The sequence below is a fragment of the Mya arenaria genome, chromosome 11, assembly GCF_026914265.1.
Source record: "Mya arenaria isolate MELC-2E11 chromosome 11, ASM2691426v1".
Classification (NCBI taxonomy): domain Eukaryota; kingdom Metazoa; phylum Mollusca; class Bivalvia; order Myida; family Myidae; genus Mya; species Mya arenaria.
Window position 1 is genome coordinate 58,660,311 of NC_069132.1, and position 24,024 is coordinate 58,684,334.

At 36.3% G+C, this 24,024-nt stretch overlaps 1 protein-coding gene across 1 annotated transcript in view; it reads right to left on the reverse strand.

Annotated features, from left to right (window-relative positions):
* LOC128208648 (ferroxidase HEPHL1-like) overlaps positions 1 to 21,745 on the reverse strand; it is an 84,796-nt gene extending 63,051 nt beyond the window's left edge. The window contains exons 1-13 of the mRNA XM_052912196.1: positions 21,693 to 21,745; positions 19,543 to 19,790; positions 18,880 to 19,092; positions 18,130 to 18,272; positions 17,832 to 18,016; positions 17,069 to 17,175; positions 16,736 to 16,889; positions 15,792 to 16,066; positions 14,894 to 15,105; positions 13,810 to 13,960; positions 13,262 to 13,474; positions 12,867 to 13,083; positions 12,399 to 12,522 (exon numbers count right to left, since the gene is read on the reverse strand). Of these exons, the coding sequence (XP_052768156.1) occupies positions 12,399 to 12,522; positions 12,867 to 13,083; positions 13,262 to 13,474; positions 13,810 to 13,960; positions 14,894 to 15,105; positions 15,792 to 16,066; positions 16,736 to 16,889; positions 17,069 to 17,175; positions 17,832 to 18,016; positions 18,130 to 18,272; positions 18,880 to 19,092; positions 19,543 to 19,790; positions 21,693 to 21,745 (2,295 nt within the window). The remainder of the gene's footprint in view (positions 1 to 12,398; positions 12,523 to 12,866; positions 13,084 to 13,261; positions 13,475 to 13,809; positions 13,961 to 14,893; positions 15,106 to 15,791; positions 16,067 to 16,735; positions 16,890 to 17,068; positions 17,176 to 17,831; positions 18,017 to 18,129; positions 18,273 to 18,879; positions 19,093 to 19,542; positions 19,791 to 21,692) is intronic.
* Positions 21,746 to 24,024: the final 2,279 nt, after the last annotated feature.

Here is a 24,024-nt window from a genome sequence, read left to right on the forward strand (position 1 = left end):
AGACCACTTGCATACGCATACTATATTACACTATTCGAATACATATCCATATCACGTGATACTATTGAAAACGGTTATATTTAAAAAAAACACAACAACAACAGAAAAGGAATTTTAACGAATTTTGGAACTGTTATTTTAAATATTCACAATCCAAAACATATGATAACATTAAATACTGTAAACACCACCATAGTGAAACAGATAATCCGATATGATCATGAAAACATACATGTATTTGTACTGAATTGGTCATTTGATGAGATGGAGTGTAAGCGAGGCGTTTGAAAACAGAAAGATCTTTTGAGTGTCACTCCATTCAGTCAACTCAAGTGATCACTTGAGTGTCCCTAACGGGATTGTGGTTGGAGTGTGAGTGACAGTGCATGTTCATTCGGCCCAAATTTTAAAGAAGATTTTTAAAATAAGACTAAAAAAGAACATGGAAATCCTTGTACCACACAGGGCCAGTCTAGAGAGCAAAACTTTAATTTGAACAAACTGTGTAAAGCACCATTACACCATGCTCAAAAACTTTATTTCAAGGGTCTGCGACTTGCGGTTTCAGGAAATTTTCTTTATTTTTATTACTTCAGACGCTATTTACTAAGGCCAAGGCATGCTTTGGCCAAAGGAATATTATTTGATTTTTGTTAGTTAACAGCAAAAATATGAGGCTACATACAACTTATCAAAATTCTTGCCCTTGTGATTGAGAGACATCTTGGGCAGGGCAAATTTTTGGCAACAAAGCAATCATTTTATGTTATTGTTCAATTGAAAAAAAAAATGACGCACGGAAGAGTGAACACCGCCTCCCGCACTCATCCACCAATACTTGCACGTGTCTTCTAGGGGAAGGCCTTGATCTTAGGTAAAACCAAACACACGCTAAAAAGCATGCCAATACGAATATCTTAGTGTTTGGTTTACAGCCATAGTCAGGCGCGTAGCTAGCCCTCTATTGATAAATGTGCTTGCACCCCCCTCGGAACATTTGCAAACCACGGTGCAATCTGGTTCATTCTGGTCGTTCTGAGGTGCTTTATTAAGTATTTTGAAATAAACATCAGGTAGTCAAGTATGCGTATTGCAACGTTGTCTGTTTTGTGTCAGTATCATATGGATTCAGCCGAGTACTCGTTTATCTATATTTACACGCCTGATAGTCCATTTAACTCTGAATTTTACTAACCTACGACGGATATCGACCGACACTTGTATCCGAGAACAAGGTGCTGGAAGACAAATATATGTGTATAACGTCCAAAATAGACCTACAGTACTACTGTGAACATTGCAGTGTAATAGGGATTTGAACGTATGTACAAGGTAATATTATGATGCACACCAATTGCTTGGTCCAGGGTTGTAAGAATCCAATTCAAGCAGACAATAAGTGTCATCTTCAATGTTACGATATAAACTTTTGCAAAGAATGGTTGTTATTGGGTTGATTGTTAAAACAAGAAGTGAAAAATGCATTGTTTGCACAATATTACAGACGGCGAATTTTGTCACCACATTTTCACAACCCATTCCTGGACGTAGTAGTCTGGGTCTGTTTCAGCATTGATTCAAACCCGCCGCTACTAAATAAAGTTGAAAATGCGCGAAATTTGAATTAGCTCGTAAGACAAAGACATTCTGCAGGTCACAACTATGTTTGGTTGTACCTGCTATAACCCCGTTATTGCACTTTGAACACTTATTCATCAGAATTTTATGAGGATGTGTGTACTGTTGCATTAAAAATCATAATGTTTTCTTACTTTAAATGTTATATCTAATGTGCATGCCCTACTAAAACGGGCCGGTGTTTTTTGAGTGCCTATTTGACAAGAACAATGATGACCTTAACCCTAAACTAAAAAACATGAAAGTTATTTATACGGCCGCTTTTTAGAGTCATGATCGCGCCATGGATTTAATAAAAATAAATACCCTGTTAAATACATCTGATAAGTTCAATTCAAATTGACGAAAGTTGTGCATTGATATATTAACGCAATTGCATGTATTCAGAAAGTCTCTGACGTGTGGCTGAACCAGTGTTAAAATGACCATAGTGAAGAAAGTGAAATTTACTGATTAGTTAATTAAGATATTTCGCGCTAATTGTACAATAAGTAAACAGTGAAGGCGTGTCACATTTGAACTGAAATATATGGATTTCAATACAACATTTGAAGAAGCGCAACATTTGGATTTTTTACCATTATTTTGGTCTTTGATGATATTATATTAGCAAACTTTTATACAATCATCTAAACGAAAAATAGCTCATTGTGATAAGCATACAGATAATTCCCTTTCGAATTCCCAAAACGCTTAAACGGGTAAAATGGCACAAATTAAACCAAACAAAAAAAATCGGCTGACCTTAATACTGTTTTAAGGGACTTAAGATGTATCGAGCAATTGGGACCGGAGGTCTGAAAATGGTACATGATAAAGCTGACGTCACAGTAATCTGGGACCCTGACTTTACTATCGAAGATTTAATCGGCTGACAACGCGATCTGATTATTTTTGAAACTTATATATCGCCCATGTGCATTTTAGTCTTAGCAACAATAACTGTTTATTCGTCGTATTGTTTAAAATTCGAAAATCATATCACAAATAACGTTTGAAAAGTGAATTCTTCGACAGTGTATACTTTTGAAATTCTTTTTCGGGCGGATTCATCTTTCCTAAGGAAATTATTTGGCTTTTAATAAAAACGTGGTTTGAAATATTCATTTCAGTTTGAAAATCATACCTATTGCATTGAAATTGTAAAAAATAAAATAAAAAAGTTCATTCAATAATTTTTCATAGAAAACATTACCGATAAAAATAGGAAGATCAACCATAATTTATGTCCACTGCCTCATGGGTTTGAGACCTATATGCGTCGAAATGAGAAATCCTGAGATGAATTGTGCGGCGTCTGCAGTCTGCTCAAAATAACATGTAATCATAACAAAGGAGATTTCGGCGCATCACCTTCTGCTCTTAAGAAATGGTTTGATCAGGCCCACAGAAGTACCACAAAGCTTTAAAACAAGCTTTACACTGAAGAGCTGGCCGGAAGGATAAGTATTGAAAATGTATCAGTTCACAAACTTTGACATTGACTCTTAGATGTGAGTGCGAGGTTGGTGCCACGACAATGAAAGTGACAATAATGCAAATGGGGCAATTACAATAAAAATATACAGATGAGTCATTCTCACCATGCGGTTGTGCGGCATAGTTGTTTCGCAAGAGACCCTGCTTCGAATCCTAATCCCAAGTGGAACTATTGCTTATCTAGGAAACATAGTATACTGGATACTTAATATTGGCACCGTTTAGGGGTCATTTTGAGTTAACAGTTTTCGGTTTCTGACTTTAATTGTCTAAAGGTTGCAACTAAGTTAATCTTATCACTTTCAGCTGTTAAATAAAGCTTAAAAAGGTCATTGCTTGGGTTCGAGTCTAGGCCCTCACACTTAGTGACCGATATTCTATACTGTAATGATTAATAAAACCTAAAATATTTTTCTTATAAAGATTACACATAGTTGAGAACCTAAATGTTGAGAAAATGCATATATCAAAGTTATGAAAAAATATCATTATGTCGGTATAGAAGCTAGAAGCATATACTTGTACAATACACAAACTCCCCTTGGCCTACAATCACGCCCACTGCTTCATTTTCAGAGATTTTATCGACATTTCAAGATATTTATGGTGTTCTTCACATTTCAATTTAAAAGTTAACTACTGTGTGTTCCAAAGTAATAAAACAAGACTTGCATGAACATATATCCTTATATACTCGGTTTTAAATGTTACAACACGTTTAATTGTCAACATTTAAAAACAAGTATCTCTAAGACACAAGTATTATGCTATTTTTGAAAATGTTAACTGTTACTTACGCTTATATAAAGGCAATTAAGTATCCATGAGTTATTTACAGCGACTAAAACATACATGATATGAGTAAAGGGTCTGGCATTTAAAGACTATTCATTTGCATATGGTAGACATATTTCATGCATTACTTGTGAAGTGGTAATGCAAAAATCATATTTTAGTATTCTTAGAATTGGACTTTGTTTGGACATTAAGCAAGAGAGGACTTCTGTGACATTTCATGTGTTTCAAATTTAGTTGAATAGTTACTGATAAAAGATCTCATTCTCACGCCCAAATAATAGTAACCTCAATTGAAATAAGTGTTTCAATTTTTCAAAATCAAAAAATATATTTAAAAATATAATGAAGGACACCGTCTTTAATATGAAACAAAGGAGCATAAAACGGTTTTTCTTTTATGAGACAATACTTGATTATCATAGGACCCACCAGTCATTTATGTTTTTTACGGTTTTAGCTACTGAATACACGTTTATAATCTTGTTATAAGTAAGAAATATTTTTCAAAAATGCATAATTTCGCAGTTCGTTTCGCCGATAATAGTTAACACATATAATTACACGGAAACAGCCAGTCATCCAATCATTCACTATTAACGCATCATTACGCGTTAAACAGTAAAGTAACATAATTAAACTTGTGTTTTACTTTTTTAAACCGTTCTTTTTCTAAAGTAATATGCATATATGAACTGAACCTGTAAACCAATAAACAAGAAGTATAAATTGAAAATAAATAACCTATTACACTTGTTTTATTTCTAATGATTTCGGCAATATTTGTTGACAACGGAAATAGAAAAGGCTATTAATGGCCTGTACGATTTGAACACAATTTATGGAATGATTATCAGCAGCATGCACTCCTTACGCATTCCATAAAGAAAATCTTTTACCTTTGATTAATGTTTGTGTAGATCCAGACCAGTTAAGAAGCATTAAAAGATGACAGCTTTTGTATATATAAAATCACAGATTTCGTAGGCTTCAAGACAAACACATCAGTTTGCATGATAAAATAATACGTGCAGCTACATAAGTGTATATTTTTACTCTCCAATACAGATATTGTTAAATTAACCACCAAAACCTGTTTTAATATACTTGAATTCCGATTCAATGCTTTGTACAAGTAGTTAAGTGATAATCCTTTTAGATGTATCATAGTTTCTTAGCTTTAATGAGTCATGTAAATAAGATTACTGTGAAATCATTAATGTTCGTGGGGCATTAATGTTCGTGGTTTTCGTGGGTTGGGTGATCCACGAATTCAAGATCCCACGAAATATAAACCCTTTATTCACTTTTTCAATTGCCTTGTTACGTACATACTCTAGTATATTATTTACAGAGGCCGCAGTATACAGTGTTAAAACCTGTCTCACTGTATAACTTACGATCATTATTCTGTTAATATATTATAACTGCCTTTAACAAATAATGAACGAAATCAATTAAATGTGTTTTATGCAGCAAATGACAGTTATAAGCACGTGTTTAAACGTGTGCTGTAAATAAAAAACTCCAAGTTTACAAGATGTGCGTGATGAGTGTCTGTACTCGATTTTTTTTATTTAATGAAATAATTAATCGATTACTAGTACATTGAAGGTTACTAAGCACCGAACGTGACAATATACGCACCTTTTCGGTGTTTTCACAGTTTGCAAAATTCTTAATTGGCATTCAATGGCTTCCCCTATCTGTATTTATGATCAGGGTACATCCTCTTTTATTACCTTTATTTCTAATTAAATCGATAAGTGACATGGGTATATGCACTAATTGGCATGTCGTACCACATTGGCGAGTGTCATAAACCGAGTGACGTAGAAGACGGAAATCACGGGCCAGCGCGTGGATATTATGCAGACGATCTAGGACGATCGCATCTTCGATTTTTTTTTTCAAAAATGAAAATCCACGAATTCATGTACCCACGAAATTGTTTTTTTTCGGCAAACCACGAAATTTCATGCCCACGAACATTAATGATTTCACAGTAATTATCTTTTTTGAATAGACTTGTAACTCCGAGCATATTCGTTTTATCTGAAGTAACATATCCGAACGTTTTTGTAAGTATATGTACCGTAAATGGTTTTGAAATGAACTGTTCCCATTTATATCAGTATATAAATATAGAACACGGTTTTCTGCAATATAGAGACGAAGCACATGCGACCATGTTTATTAATTTTTTAATAAAATAACTAAAACAACGAAAAGTACATGTCATTCTTATAGTCTGCAAAGCATTGAATATACAACAACCTTTGGGCGACACGAAGACACGGAACGTACGCTTATTGCGAAAATATTTTTTTGAGGGAATTTCGGAATCTTTAAAGTTGAACACAATTAACTTTTCTGTTAAAAAATATTATGTTCTTTACATTTATGAATTCTTATCTAAAACATATAACTATGACAAGAAAATTATTGATAAAAATTTAAATGTATCCCAAAGGTTGTTTTCAAAATATACACACTTTTTTGAAATTCATGATTTTTCCTTAAATAGTATTCCTGCTGATTAGTGCTTAATGACTGAACCTTTTTTAAAGCATTCAAAATCGTTTGCAAAATTGTTTTATTATTTTAAAAAATAGATTGATAGAAAAAAACACAATTACTTTTGGGCGACACAACATATATCGTATGGGCGACACGAGTCTCCCAAAGGTTGCATCAAAGTTACCCAAAGGTTGGATTGGTCTAAATATATATATATATATATATATATATATATATATATATATATATATATATATATATATCTATTTATACAGGCCTCTTTATTTAAAGTCGGGTATATGATTACAAGAAATATTAACTGAAAGTGTTATTTTCCGACAACATTTGGTCGGCTGATTACTCGCAGTGGTTATGAAAGCAAGATAGATACTATTCAATGTTATGCATAATATGGTCAGGAAGATATGAGAAGTGCTTTAGAATGCAAATCTTTGTTCATTGTTCACGATAAACATATATAAAGCAACTATGTGTTCAATGTCAATGCAATATATGCTAAGAAAAACTTATGGTCAGGTGACTAACCGGCGTGCTTAAGAATGTAATCAATTATCAATGTCAATATGGTCAGTGGATTATCTACAGTGCTAAAGATTGAAACACTGTAGTTATTGCTTTAATCAGTGGTTATTGTCAATGTAATAAACGATATGGTCAGGCGAATATCTGCAGTGCAATACATGATATGGTCAGGCGAAAATCTGCAGTGCGTTAGAGTGCTACTCAGTGTTTTTTGACAATGTAATAAACGATATGGTCAGGCGAATATATGCAGGCATTAGAGTGCATCCACTTGTCCTTGTCAATGTAAAACACGATATGGTTAGGCGAATATCTGCAGTGCGTTAAAGTGTTACCCAGTGGTTATTGTCAACATAATACACGATATGGTCAAGCGAATATCTGCAGTGCGTTAGAGTGCTACCAAGTGGTCATTGCCAATGTAATAAACAGTAGGGTCAAGCGAATATTTGCAGTGCATAAGAGTGCTACCCAGTGGTCATTTTCACTGTAATACACTATATGGTCAAGCGAATATCTGCAATGCGTTAGAGTGCTACCAAGTGGTCATTGCCAATGTAATAAACAGTAGGGTCAAGCGAATATTTGCAGTGCATTAGAGTGCTATCCAGTGGTCCTTGTCACTGTAATACACGATATGATCAGGCGAATATCTGCAGTGCGTTAAAGTGCTACCCAGTGGTTATTGTCAATATGATACGCGATATGGTCATGCGAATATTTGCAGTGCGTTAGAGTTCTTCTCAGTGGTTATTGTCAATGTAATACACGATATGGTCAGGCGAATATCTGCAGTACGTTAGAGTGCTAGCCAGTGGTTCTTGTCAATGTAATACACGACGTGGTCAGGCGAATATCTACAGTACTTTAAAGAACTACACAGTGGTTATTGCCCATGTAATACATGATAGGGTCAGGCAAATATCTGCAGTGTGTTAGAGTGCTACCCAGTGGTTTTTTGTCAATGTAATACATGATATGGTCAGGCGAATATTTGCAGTGCGTTAGAGTGGTACCCAGTGGACACTGGCAATGTAATACACGATATAGTCAGGCGAATATCTGCAGTGCATTCGAGAGCTACTCAGTGGTCACTGACAATGTAATACACGATATGGTCAGGCGAATATCTGCACTGCAATATAGTGCTACCCAGTTGTCCTTGTCACTGTAATACACGATATGGTCAGGCGAACATCTACAGGCGTAAGAGTGCTTCCCAGTGGTTATTGTCACTGTAATACACGATATGGTCAGGCGAATATCTACAGTACGTAAGAGTGCTACCCAGTGGTCATTGCCAATGAAATACACGATATGGTCAGGAGAATATCTGCAGTGCGTTAGAGAGCTACCAAGTGGTCATTGTCAATGTAATACAATATATGGTCAGGCGAATATCTGCAGTGCGTTAGAGAGCTACCCAGTGGTCACTGTCAATGTAATACACGATATGGTCAGGCGAATATCTACAGGCGTAAGAGTGCTTCCCAGTGGTTATTGTCAATGTAATACACGATATGGTCAGGCGAATATCTACAGTACGTAAGAGTGCTACCCAGTGGTCATTGCCAATGAAATACACGATATGGTCAGGAGAATATCTGCAGTGCGTTAGAGAGCTACCAAGTGGTCATTGTCAATGTAATACAATATATGGTCAGGCGAATATCTGCAGTGCGTTAGAGAGCTACCCAGTGGTCACTGTCAATGTAATACACGATATGGTCAGGCGAATATCTACAGGCGTAAGAGTGCTTCCCAGTGGTTATTGTCAATGTAATACACGATATGGTCAGGCGAATATCTACAGTACGTAAGAGTGCTACCAAGTGGTCATTGCCAATGAAATACACGATATGGTCAGGAGAATATCTGCAGTGCGTTAGAGAGCTACCCAGTGGTCACTGTCAATGTAATACACGATATGGTCAGGCGAATATCTGCAGTGCGTTAGAGTGCTACCCAGTGGTTATCGTCCATGCAAATCACTTTATGGTCAGGCGAATATCTGCAGTGCGTTAGAGTGCTACCCAGTGGTCATTGCCAATGTAATACACGATATGGTCAGGCGAATATCTGCAGTGCATTAAAGTGCTACCCCGTGGTTATCGTCCATGCAAATCACGATAATTTATGGTCTGGCGAATATCTGTAGTAAATTAGAGAGCTACACAGTGGTTATTGTCAATGTAATACACGATAGGGTCAAGCGAATATCTGCAGTAAATTAGAGTGCTACACAGTGGTTATTGTCAATGTAATACACGATAGGGTCAAGCGAATATCTGCAGTAAATTAGAGTGCTACCCAGTGGTAATTGTCAATGTAATACACGATAGGGTCAATCGAATATCTACAGGCGTTAGAGTGCTACCCAGTGGTCCTTCTCAATGTAAAACACGAAATGGTCAGGCAAATATCTGCAGTACGTTAGAGTGCTACCCAGTGGTTATTGCCAATGAAATACACGATAGGGTCAGGCGAATGTTTGCAGTGTGTTAGAGTGCTTCCTAGTGGTTATCGTCAATAAAATACACGATATGGTCCGGCGAATATCTACAGTATGTTAGAGTGCTACCCAGTGGCTTTTGCCAATAAAATACACGATAGGGTCAGGCGAATGTTTGCAATGCGTTAGAGTGCTACCCAGTGGTCATTGTCAATGTAATACACGATATGGTCAGACGAATATCTGCAGTGCGTTAGAGTGCTACCCAGCGGTCATTGTCACTGTAATACACGATATGATCAGGAGAATATCTGCAGTGCGTTAGAGTGCTACCCAGTAGTCATTGTCACTGTAATACACGATATGATCAGGCGAATATCTGCAGTGCGTTAGAGTGCTACCCAGTGGTCATTGTCAATGTAAAACACGATATGGTCAGGCAAATATCTGCAGTGCGTTAGAGTGCTTCCAGTGGTCCTTGCCAATGTAAAACCCGATATTGTCTGGCGAATATCTACAGGCATTAGAGTGCTACCCAATTGTCATTCTCAATGCAATACACGATAGGTTCAGACGAATATCTGCAGTGCGTTTGAGTGCTTCTCAGTAAATATTGTCAATGTAATACACGATATGGTCAGGCGACTATATACAAACTTAAGAAACAACTGTATAGATTGCAATTATGTAGTCTGTGTCACTGTTATACATATTGGACCAATTATGGACTGGTATCTCTCAGCAGAGTTTTAAAAACGCAACTGTGTGTTTATTGGTATTGTAACGTTTAATGAACATCAATATGTTCTGATGGCTACCAGGTATGCTTAAAAAAAGCAGCATTGTAGCCAGTGGGTATGAAATACATGTTGCCGATGTCAATGTCATGCAGAATGAAACAGTTAGGTATCTCTCTGGCGGGTTTTAGAGTTCATATCATTGTGACATTATGGATGTCATACATTTATATGGTCAATTGATAATCCGGCGGGGTTTAGACTGAATCTGAGGGTGGCATGAGCAATGTCATACATAAAACGGTCAGATGACAATTATCAGTGTTAAGGAATGCACCTCAATTTTAATTGTCAGTTTTATACATAATAGAGTGAGCTGACTAGTCGTAATGATGGTTATAAATGCCATATATTATATGTTCCGGTGGCTATCTGCAATGCTTTAGAGTTGAGCTCATATGGAATGTAAATAATATCGTCTGCGTGGAGTGAAACTTTGTGTAAGTAGTCAAATGTTCTACGTAACATGGTCAGGTGTCTATATGCAGTCCTTTCGAACGTCTCTCTCGTGTGATTTGCAATGTAATACCAAACATCAACAACAAAATAGCATGCATTTGATTATCAAGCTTGCTTCAGAATGCAACTGAGTTGTCGATTTCAATATCATACAAACAATGGTCAATGTCATTATATAGTCAGATGACTATCTGCAGTGGTTTAGAATGCAACTGTTGGGCCATTGGCAATGTACGAGAGAATCAACCAAATGACGAGGTGACTAGGGTGTGGTTTAGAATGCAACTGTTGGGCCATTGACAATGTATTAAGAATAAACCAAATGTCGAGGTGACTAGGGTGTGTTTGAGAATGCAACTGTTGGGCTATTGACAATGTATTAAGAATAAACCAAATGTCGAGGTGACTAGGGTGTGTTTGAGAATGCAACTCTAGGGCCATTGGCAATGTACTAAAGAATCAACCAAGTGACGAGGTGACTAGGTTGTGGTTTAGAATGCAACTCAGTTTATATTAATTTTAATGTGATACATTATATTTGCCAGGCGACTGGCCGCAAAGATAAAGAATAAAACGCTGTGCTATTTGTCGAGTTCCTCTTTTATTTGTGAGTCCAAGATGGTCAGCACGTAGGTTGATGACTGTGACCTTTTTTATCTGAAAAAGAAAAAGTGTCTTGGTAATTTACATTAAACTAAAAAACGCGTAAATGAAATAATCAATCTAACATTTCATATTGAAAGACAAAACACACAAAGGCAACATGATGCAACTCGTTTAAATACATAATTGACAAGAGATCATTTGGAAGGACTGCTTGAATTTGAAATAGCATATTGTAATGTTCAAAGACAGTAATGGAGTATAACACTGTTAAAGCTAACTATATTTCAAGCTAACTGTTAGGTAGTACCTTCAAATTACGTTTTAAGATTGATGAATCAAGGCATAACTCTGTAGAAGGTTTCCATGCCAGCCATCACGTGGGGAGCCACGTGACAATGAAAAAGCCATGTGCCGGGATTGTACGCTTGCATTTCTACCGTCTCATACGTTCCCGAGTAAACCTCAAGAACGTCCCCACGTACAGTTATTTTTGTTCTCCGTAAATATACTTGCCCGTGGAAATGCACTGTATGGACGCCGAAAACACTACCCATTGCAAAGACGTACCAAGCACTCATATCCCCTACCTTCATATCAAGGCCATTCAAGTTTCCATAAATGCGTCCGTTTATTGCAAAGTACAGATTGCTTTGTACAAATTCAGGATCCGCAACGTTTACTCTTCCCGGAGCCCGTGCTGCGAAATTGGCTGTACTGTGATGGCTCAGATTTTCGTTAAAAGTGAAGAAAGCTGTTGAAAACTCTACATTAATGTTATCAGTTCTTTTACCACCTTGATCAAGAGTTCCTGTCTTGCATATAATCATTGGACCAATCAGACCGCTATGTGCATCTTTCAGTGGATCTAACCGCGAGGTATATATAGTTCCAACACAATTTGGCTGATTTTTCTTTGGCCCAGATCGATGTGGGATAGAAAATCTATATATTCCGACGTTGCCTGGATCTGTAGGTAATGCATTGCTTATAACTGACCCGTCTGCGAAAGGTAGGTTTTTAGGAACTATATTCAATGGAAAAGTTGCCATATTTTTCAGATGTATTTCTATGGTATCTCCGACATTTCCACGTATGAATGGACCGATTACGCCGAGGTTCTCGGGGTGAGGTTTCATCTGGGTGAATGTGTTGTCAGTAAATTCTCGGAACACGGTCTTAGTATAGATTGTGCCAACAAAGTCAGATCCGTCTCTCACGTAAATGAAACTGGGACTGAAAGATAAAGGTAGGCATGCTTTAGAGTGATCATTTAATTTTATCACGAATTATTTTAACTATTACACATAACAGTGTATGTTGAAGGTTTGTTCTAACACCTAACCTTGTTAAAAAGGACATTTCATAGATCACGTAGAAATTGGAAAATCTATACAAAAAGCGAACACAAAGATGGTGTAATTAACACTTGAACAAATGGGTATACTGCTTGGTTTAAGAACTAACCTTTATAAAGTAATCAATATATATCATGTTTAGTACACGCAATCACATGCAACTGAATAATGGAAAATTTTGATACTTGTTTAATGGAGAATAATTAAAGACTAACAACTCACCTGGTAGGTTCAAACAAACTTTCCCCAGTAATTGGGTGCACTTTGTTAGGTGCGTAGTCCCAGTCCACATCTATGGCTCCAATGTAATACCGACGTGTGAACCCAGGCCCCTGCAGCGGACTAGGTTTGATACGATTCCCACACGAACTGACGTTATACCAAGCAAACATCCCTTCTCGTTCAAGTCCAAGCTGACCGCAGCGCAATCGACTACGTCCTGTTATGTAAATATGTCAAACATTGAAAATTGAATGTACAAGTAAAACACAGCCAAAAAATTGAGGGTCTGTATAGTTTTATATTAACTCTTAAACATCAGAAATCAAAACAGAGAGTGACCGTGACGCAAAATTCAGTTAAATGCGATAAAAGGATACAACGAGAAAGGCCACTACCAAGTTGGTCGGGGATCATGCGGACAGTTTGTCCCATTCCCGGGAAAACAGACACTGTGTCAATATTCATGCCGTCAAACATGAAGTTGTTGCCTTCAAAGGTCACATGGTGGTTGTCAATACCAGGTCCTAACGTGTACACATGCCACGTGACTCGATCTCCATAACACATGTTTAATCCGGGGAGTGTTCCAAATGTGAATCCATTGATGGCTGAAATAGATACACTTGACTGAAGTATGTAATCTTCTACTCGACATACACAAACATGCAGTTGTAGTGTACGTTATGTACACGGATATTTGCATAAATAAGATGGCATACATTTTCAAATTGTTTAAAATCAGTTAGTTAACTGACGACTGTATACAATATTTAAACTAGTGTTTTGTATTGTATAAATATTCATTATTTAAACATTTGAGGTCGTTGGATACGTAATATTTTAAACATGTACGAAAGGCGTTGTTGTTATTGTTAGTAATACAATGGAAACTATTGAAACAAACATATTATCCGTATTAGTAATATATCAATTGTTAGTATACCTCTAATTTTATTTGACAGTTGAAATCCTCCATCATCTGTGTCGACATTTGCGGGAGAGGTGGCATACATGTTGATGTTCTCGGTCAGGTAATGGGACAGGTTTTCATCAACCACGAGGAAGTTTAGAAAGAATTCTCTATTAACGTGTCGCTGAAAGCATAACATGTCCTTGTTAAAGCATGTATTTCAGCATAACATGTCCTTGTAATAGCATGTTTTCCAGCTTAACATGTCTTTGTTAAAGCATGTATTTCAGCATAACATGTCCTTGTTATAGCATGTTTTCCAGCTTAACATGTCTTTGTTAAAGCATGTATTTTAGCATAACATGTCCTTGTTATAGCATGTTTTCCAGCTTAACATGTCCTTGTTAAAGCATGTATTTCAGCATAACATGTCCTTGTTATAGAATGTTTTCCAGCTTAACAGGTCCTTGTTATAGCATGTATTAAGTATAACAGGTCCCTGTTATAGCATGTATTCCAGCATAACAGGCCTTTATTATGGCATGCATTCCAGCATAACAGGTCCTTATTATGGCATGTATTCCAGCATAACAGGACCTTGTTATGCATTGTATTCCAGCATAACAGGTCCCTGTTATAGCATGTATTCCAGCATAACAGGTCCCTGTTATAGCATGTATTCCATCATAACAGGACCTTGTTATGCATTGTATTCCAGCATAACAGGTACTTTTAATTATATATGTAGCATGTATTTTCGTCTCAATTTATATGTCTTTACCTTGGGTTTCAAATGAAGACACATAAACTAGTTAGTATAATACTTTTTCTAGGAAAATAATGTCATACACAGAATAAGACTTTCAACTTGATTGGTAGATACATTTCGTAAAACATTGTTTTGAATTATCACTTGTAAGAACGCATTTCAGTTGACAAAATAAATGAATTGCTAATGAATTGAATCCTAGGATTAGCCTTGATTTCCCATAAGATGTATGCATTTGTGTAGGAAATGATTACATATGATCCAGTAATTTAAGAATGAACTACAGCTATATCGAAACGCAAACCGATAAAGACTAAAAGAGGAATATGATAGTTTGTTGGAACGAACCTGGCTGCCAGCCCTGTCGAGCGTCCCTCGTTTACATATGAGCATGGGACCTAAAAGGCCACTGTAGAAATCTTTTTCTAGGTCTACAGCGGAGCGATATATGTATGTGAGGCAGTCTGGGTCGATCTTTGTCGGAGCATCAATTGGAGAGACAAAGAATGTATACCTCGTGGTCGCTCCTGGCGCAACTCTCACTCCTGATGCGGTTGTTGCTTTGAAGATAATAATAATTATACCGATACAAATACTCCGGATAAAAAAATATGACTGGACTCGAGTTCGTTCTATCTACATGTAATGTAATATGTTAATTTTTATAACAAACACCGAGTAATACTATATCAGATATAGTAAAGACATGTCTTTTTCGATTCCAAATACTAAAAAGTAAGCAGTAGAGCTTATTATGATCGATGATATTTCTAAATAGAGAGAAGGAAGGTTAAAAGTCGACAGAAAGCATTGAACTAAAATGATGATATAAAATTGCGCTCAAACAACATTAACAACGACTTGCTAGGAAAATACAGCAGCATGTTTTCATCCCTCTCGGGAAATTCAGGCACTGTCGATCATGGCCGATGTTCCTTATAAGTTTTAAAGCCATAAGTAGTAAATGTATCGAGAAACCCACGCCAGTCTACATATCAATTAATATCAACTTTGGAACTTCTAAACCTTAAAATATTTTCTTAATATTTCACCCCCGTGACATAGATGGATTTCACATGCATGTCTTTAGTGTTTTAAATCAAGGTATGGCTAAGAGTTGGTAATAGATTGGGCAATACATATTTTATATTTAATCCTTAGAAATTTACGTAACGCTGTTTCGCAAATGATCATGCTCTGTCTCAGTCTTATAAAAAGAATAACACAAAGTTATTGATGGACTCACCTCCAACACTTTGTTTGTACACGGCTCCTTCATTTTCCTTTGACATGGACACACCTCCGGCCAAAAATGAATATTCTCTGGACGCTTTATTATTAAGTACAACCACAATTCTGTCGCCTACTTCGCCTTTAATAGGAGGACCGGTAAAACCTAAGTGGATGTTCCTGTCTCCTCTTATTACTGGCGTGGTAAAGGTGGCGTCCGTGTATAGTCGGTATACAGCCTTCTTGTACCGGGAACCAATCCGGTCTGGACCTTGTTGAAGAAACACGGAGCTGGAACTTATCCAAAATATAATTCAAACATTTTGTTCATGTGTGTGGAATGTCTATAGTTATAGTTTGTAGAATACTGTTTGAGAGAATTCTACAATTAATTAAACTGATACTTAATCGTATGTATAAGTGCTGATTAAATAAAATCAATGTACTTAGTGACAGTTAATGGCAATGGTTGCTGCTTGAATGTTATAAAATTGCAATCATAAATACGTGTGAAAGACTACAGAAACAAGCTTACTAGCAATACGTTTAAACGTACACCCGGTTTAATGGCACTGGGTAAACGCCAAAGACAAAGAACACAAAAACTAAAAATCACAAACAAGAAACATGGAAGAGCAGCACAAAACTCCTCAAACAGCACAGTGCATACATACTTTATATACACAAAACTAGGTGTGTTTATCAAGGATTGTTGTTTATCGCCTTGGAACGGTCAGTAAAATGTAAATTTACCAGGGGTTAAACCAATTTACGTGCACAAACCTCATTTTAATGCCAACAATCCTAAATAAAGAAAAAAAACGTAAAAGGTAAATCTTAAGGAAAAGCCCAGGAGCTAAATTATGTTCAAGCCGTTTGGCGTATGATACGAAGCTTAAAAGTAAAGTTGGTGACTACGAATGAATAAAACGCCTTACGTCCAAAACCACTGGTCCATACCTGTCATGAGTGAGACCTGGTGCGTAATCCCATATAATTTCTTCTATGGCAAGGTAATAGGTTCTGGTCCTCCCGGGCATTCGCCTTCGACCAACACCAGAGATTTTTGAAGGTACTGGTTTGTTTGATACATCCACGAAAGCAGTCATACCCTCTGAAGAAGAAACGCATACAGTGGCTATAATATTCAATCAATGTATAGGACTTTCATTCAGATAACAAACAAGAAATCCAATACCTTGTCATTGAACATGATGTTTATGAATCACGTAACATGTTACTGAACTAGTCTTACTTGTCAGTACTCTAGACTGAGATATTTACATCACTCACCAGTGACATGGGCAAGGTTTCTGCAGTAAAGAAGCCAATGGCCAGGATGAGCGGCTACCGTGTACGCGCTTAGAAAACTGGCCGAGTTAACCAATGCGTTCTCCGTGCTGCAAACACACAGAAACGACTCAAGCAAAAGTATATAAATATCGCATGGCTTCCAATGTGACAGTTCATATTGTCAATAAGAGGGAAATACTGCTTGGCCGGGAAATGCGATATTAATTTTATTATTCATAACACAAGTTTATATAGTCCTTACACCATTACAAAACTTTCAAGTTTAATCAATTTCACCTGTAATCATTTCTGTAACAATTAACAGAAGTATGCACCAAACACAGTAATGATGCACAACAAATGCTATGGAAAATGTTTGGAAAAGTTGCACACACCGGAAGTTACAGATTTCTAACACATTTTAGCGCTTTATACCCCTAAAATGTCTTTTCTAGACGCGCGTTAGATATGTGACAGTACATCTCAATGGTCAAAACCGTACTGTCAGTTTGTGGCAGTATGATATTGCCCATGACGGGTATATAAGAACTTGATATGGGCGGGCCACGTGAGGTATACGGTTAAACATGCGCCATGTATGCAAACTTTTTTAGAAATTCAAAACCTCAACTTCAACTTTCCTGTTTCTAATCATCGTTTAACTACCAATATAAGATTTCGCATTTGATTTTGTATAAACATTAGTGGTTCCCAAGCCAATACTAATATCAAACATTTGTTCTTAGTCAGAAATAGTACTTACCGCCTATGCTTTATAATCATGGTATGTCCAAGAATTCTCATGATGTGGTTGCCAAGATTCAATGACATAACGTAGAAGACCGCTCGTTCTCCAGGACACATTTGGAAAGGGGGCTGGTTGCCGTAAACATATCCATTGATGTGGCGCATAAGGTTTGATAGTCGAAAATCACCATCACCAGTATCCTTGAATAAAGCATTGCGTTTTGAAGTGCTATTCAGTGTAGTTTTGCTCTGACTGAACACATTGAGCGCTTAAGTTTCTTCAAAATTGTAAAAAAAGACAGTTGTATACTTACAGCCCTGGCCTGACACACATCTGGTTGTCCGCATTTTTGAATGCTATCGTCAAAGCAAAAGCTCATGCTTTCGTCAGCGATATCGGCGTATACAACAAACTCCTTGTCGACATCTTTACGTTTTCCATTGGCATCAAGAGTCCCTGTAGTATTCAGAACGTTGCACTTATCTTTAATAATACTTCATATCCGTTCGAACAGCAAGCGCACCTCTGTGTTCAATCCTGAGTATTCTGCTGTGCTTTTTTAAAGGTTTTATTATAGAAATGGACCCTAAATGGCCCTGAGCAAATAAACAAATACACAGGAAATTGGCTCCTACTGTGACATCAGTGCAATCAGCAGGATATGCACAGCAGGGGATTGTCATGCCAAACATTCCTTAAACTATGCCTTTAAAGTAATAATCGAAATGTAATTAAGGGTTGATCGCTTTTTTTGGTTATTTGCTTGCTTGAACTACTGTGCTCATATAGCATAAACGCAGGAGAAAATGCGAGCAAACTTTATTTACATTTTAAATTGTTGTTTATTACGTTCAAACATCAGCAGTATTTCTGAAATAGTGTATTTGTTCTGAAAGAAATGTTATCGATATATTTTTGTATAAAATATTAGCTGATATTTGTAACGTCGTATATCATTGGTTAAATGACGTAGCACTTATCCAATCGGAGCGAATGTTGATATTGCTATATATATATTGCAGTATATATTGACCTTTGTACTGTATTAAACCAAACCACAAACCTTTCTTGCAGATAAGCCCGAACCCGACCAGACCAGTGGCAATGTCCCGGGCTGGGTTTCTGTGCCCATGGTACCCCCAAGCTACACAGGCATCGTCGTCGGCTGTAGGGGCGTGTCTCGCAGTGACGTTCCAGATATAGAGATGGGTTTCGCCAGGGCTGACATGATCGTCCAGCTTATCTGCACCGAACGTTCCATCTTCATAAAGGGCACCTGAATTTAAAAGAAAGTCGGAAATAAATTACCTCTATCAACGAAAGAATCATCTAACAAACTGAGTTTTCTTGCTGAACAGAATTGACGAAAATATCCTACTGCCGGCTTATATTCTCAAAGAAAATGTTTTAGCTTGCGAAACAGTTTATAAATGTTAGCTGAAAAACAAAATGCGCTATAGTCGGCTTAAATGCTCGGACATATTGTGGTTGTTTACGAAACAGATTATACAGGAAATTTATTTCAGTTATTTTTTTATATTATTATTATTCAAATTTATAATACAAAAATATGTTCTGCAGAAGAATATCAATATGAATATTTCTTGAAGAAAATGATAATTGATTAAATGGAAATTCGAAACTTGTAAATAGCTTACTAACTATATAAAAAACTAAATGAACTAGAATAATAAAAATATGTACAACGAAATGAACAATGAATTACCTTCCCCTTGCTTGTTATAGAAAAATCCGTGTGGATGGATTGAGAAGCTTTGCTTATTAGCCATGTTCTTGAACAAAATTTTGACCGAATCACCTTCCTCCCCCTTCACAATAGGTCCAACAATTCCCATCCAGTCCGGAACAGGTATTTGCTGAGTGAAGGTGTCATCCGTGTATCCGCGAAAGAGCACCTTGCGGTAGACACTGCCTATTTGATCATCACGGTTCTCAATATGTCGTCGGGATTGGCTAGCAGAAAATGACGTGCAGTTTAAACAAGAGACGGAAACATTCACAATGTTACGATTATAACTATTTTCTAGACACGCCAGGTGAAGAAAAAAACTACTCATCATTAGAAAACAACCTACATTTTCAGCCAATGAAATTGCAGATAGGCCATCATTAAAGGCCTAGTTTAAGGAATGTTTGGCATGACAATCCCCTGCTGTGCATCTCCTGCTAATTGTATTGATGTCACAGTAGGGGCCAATTTCCTATTTATTGGCTCAGGGCCATTTAGGGTCAATTTCTATCATAAAACCTCCAAAACTGCACAGCAGGATATTCAGATCGGTGATCTTATAAGACAAATAGGCAATTAGGTTAAGATCAATACACAGACATTTTGTATAATACACGGTTTTTTGTTTGTTTGTTTGTTGTTGTTGCTTTTTTTTTTTGGGGGGGGGGGCGTCACTTATTGAAGGATTAAACTAGGTTTTTATAAGTACTAGGCTTAATCATTAAGAATTTCGCGTGTTTACAAATCAACCTACTGCCACTCATGCGATACACAGTCTGAAGTATTTTAATGATAAAGAAGGGCTCATTCGCTACGCTACGCTCACTCCGCCCATTCTTTATAATTAAACTATTACTTCAATACCTTAAAAAATATAATAGACAAACAAATTAAAAAATAGTGATACAAGGAAAATCTCTTAAATTACAGTTTAGACCATCTTTAGTCACCCCTAATATGTGTTTAGTGTTTCCGGTTTTCGCACGGACGTATAACGTACTTAGACTTTTCGCTGATACATAGATTGCTCCTTGATTAATATAGAACTTTTTTTGTATTATAGCAATTCAATTACACGAAGATAATTGCTTTTCGCTGAAAAATATATAAATTGCTCCTTACTTAATATAGAACAATTTTTATATAATAGAGATTAAATGACACAAAGATATTTACTTTTCGCTGACAAATATAGATTGCTCCTTAATTAATATATATATTTTATATTATAGCAATTCAATTACACGAAGATAATTACTTTTCGCTGACAAATATAGATTGCTCCTTAATTAATATATATATTTTATATTATAGCAATTCAATTACACGAAGATAATTACTTTTCGCTGACAAATATAGATTGCTCCTTAATTAATATATATATTTTATATTATAGCAATTCAATTACACGAAGATAATTACTTTTCGCTGATAAATATATAGATTGCTCCTAAATTAATATATATATTTTATATTATAGCAATTCAATTACACGAAGATAATTACTTTTCGCTGATAAATATATAGATTGCTCCTAAATTAATATATATATTTTATATTATAGCAATTCAATTACACGAAGATAATTACTTTTCGCTGATAAATATATAGATTGCTCCTAAATTAATATATATATATTATACTATAGCAATTCAATTACACGAAGATAATTACTTTTCGCTGATAAATATATAGATTGCTCTTTGATTAATATAGAACTTTTTTATATGATAGCAATTCAATGACAATAATTTTAGATAATTGTTTGTTTCAGAGCAAGATCGAAAAATGTTTCCTTAAATGAGGACTAAAAGCTACATTTCAAGAGAAGCGTAGCTATTTCTGAAATGACGCCGTTGAAATCGTGTCAAAGCCGTGTGCGCGCTGACATTTGGTTTAGTAGTAAGAACGGACTATTACTTCAAAACAGTGAAAATTATCTTTTTTACTTTTTGAGACAGTTACATATCATTTTAATTCACTGATTACTATCTATAAACTAACGGACCGGATAAAATAAAATATCAAATTACATTCAACATTACATCTGTAATTCGATCAAATTACCTTTAATTAAATTAGTTTTTATATACAAATCAAAATATCGGCACTTGCCGTTTACATACAAAGTGTCAGGTCCAACAAGGTTTCGTCTCATGGGAGCATAATCCCAGTCCATTTCCACTGCAGCGATATAATATTGTCTAATCATTGCCGAGGACCGCGCGACCAGTAGCGAAAACAAGCAAAACCTCAAAAGAAGAAGCATAGTTCAAATAATAATTATATGCTTAAACTATCACAGCCAGCTCATATCTACTCAAAACTCTTACTGATACTGGTATACATATTTATCTACAACATAAAATGTATTGAAATTTTAAACAAATAGTTTCCGGCAAGGCATAGCCAAATAAAGGCGAACACTTTCCGGTAAGGCCAAGTCATAAAAAGTCAAACCTGATTTTTAAAGAAGAGTACAAGTTAAACATACATTTTGATGAACATATATAACATTTGTTGTAAACTCTAAACGATGAATTGAAATTACAACACAAGAACGCTGTTCCATCGTCTTTCACATTTCAAGTATACTTTTAACACGACGTTCGCGTTCCAAGTTTTACAAGTAACAAACAAAGTTTTATTGTTTGCCTAAACATATCGCAGTTAAAATGCCAACGGCGAAAATGATAAATCATCGGCTGATGATATTTGAACGATTGATCACAATTTTCCTGGAAATTGCTCGCGTGCCCTTCAGAGTCCATACCACAGGAATATACCAGGTCAGTCAGAACATACATTTATTCGACTTATACACACCGACGTAATACATATAGTTATATATTGAAACATGCCACGTTTCTAAACTTAAATACATAATATTATTTAATAGAATTTAATGAAGGAAAAAGTTTGTGTAAATTGAATACAAGATAATTAATTGTAATGTTAACATAGGCTGTGAGGGAAATTTTCAAAAGTTTCACAGACAGCAGTTACGTTCACAGGACCCACCCTATTGTTCACGCCTGCTCCCCCACCCACCCCCACCCCCCCAAAAAAATAGAATAAAATATAAATAAATAAATAAAATAAAAAAATCTTAATGATTAAGAATGGGCGGAGTGAGCGTAGCGAACGACTCATTCTTAACCATTAAGATTTAATTCAGATCATCTAACTGACTTAGAATACAACCTCATTGGCTGACACATTGTCAACGCAAAATCTGACGCAGGGAATATGAATCGGATGAGTGACAATGGGCGGATCTTTAAACACCGGCGAAAGTTGAAATTCTTAATGATTACTAGTACATAATGATGCCTATCAACAATTTCGTTGGCTGTAAATGTAGGTTGTATTCTAAGAACTTTTAAAATGGAGCAATAAACTTCTATATGTACATCTTGTGTCTGTTGATAGGCTCTGATAATTGGGTTTTTAAACATTACCATGGTAATCCTAGCTTGAACTATTTAACAATAGAAGTTAATTCCACATGTGTATGTATGGTGGGTGGAAAAGGGCTTTCCGAGAAGTGTGCCCGAAGGTTGTTTTTTTTCAACCGCCTCGCATACATGTAAACGATATCCCGAAACAACCTATTTTCGACCACAACCTGTTTTCGGCCGGCCCCGGAAAATATGTAAAGTCATTGGTCTGCGATTTAAGGCAGGCTGTGGGAGTTTGGTTCATTTAAGGGGATACTAGGTACGTTCTAACAAAATTTCAACAATGCATAGCAGTGATACCTTAAAAATGAGAAAGGGGACCACTGTCACCTATACTATAGCGTAGCCTAGGCATTGCCCAAGGTCATGACATAGGTCATTCCTCTGCGAATTTAGGCAGGTTGATGGGTTTTGGTACATTGAGGCTAATACCCTAGGCATGTTCTATCATAATTTCTGCAATTTCAGCATGTAATACATGTACCTAAAGTTAACAATAAGAAAGGGGACCACTGCCACCTATACCACAGCGTAGCCTTGGCATTGCTCAAAGTCATGACATAGGTCAATTGTCTGCGATATTAGACTGGTTGTGGGGTTTGGGTACATTTAGGGGAATACTATAGGCCTGTTCTATCATGATTATCTATAGCGGCGACCCCTTAAAAATGAGAAAGGGGACCAATGCCACAAAATCACATCATAGTCTTGGCATTGCCCAAGGTCATGTCGTAGGTCATTGGTCTGCAATTTTAGGCAACCTGTGGGATTTTAGTTCCTTCAAGTGGATACTTAGCACGTTCTAACATAATTTCAACAATATATATATATATATATATAGCCCAGATATTGCCCAACGTCATGACATAGGTCATTTGTCTGAGGATTTTAGGCTGGTTGTGGATTTTTGGTGCATTTAGGCAAATACCCTAGGCCTTTTCTATCATATTTTCAACTATTGAAAAAGTAATCCCTTAAAAATGAGGAAGGGGACCAC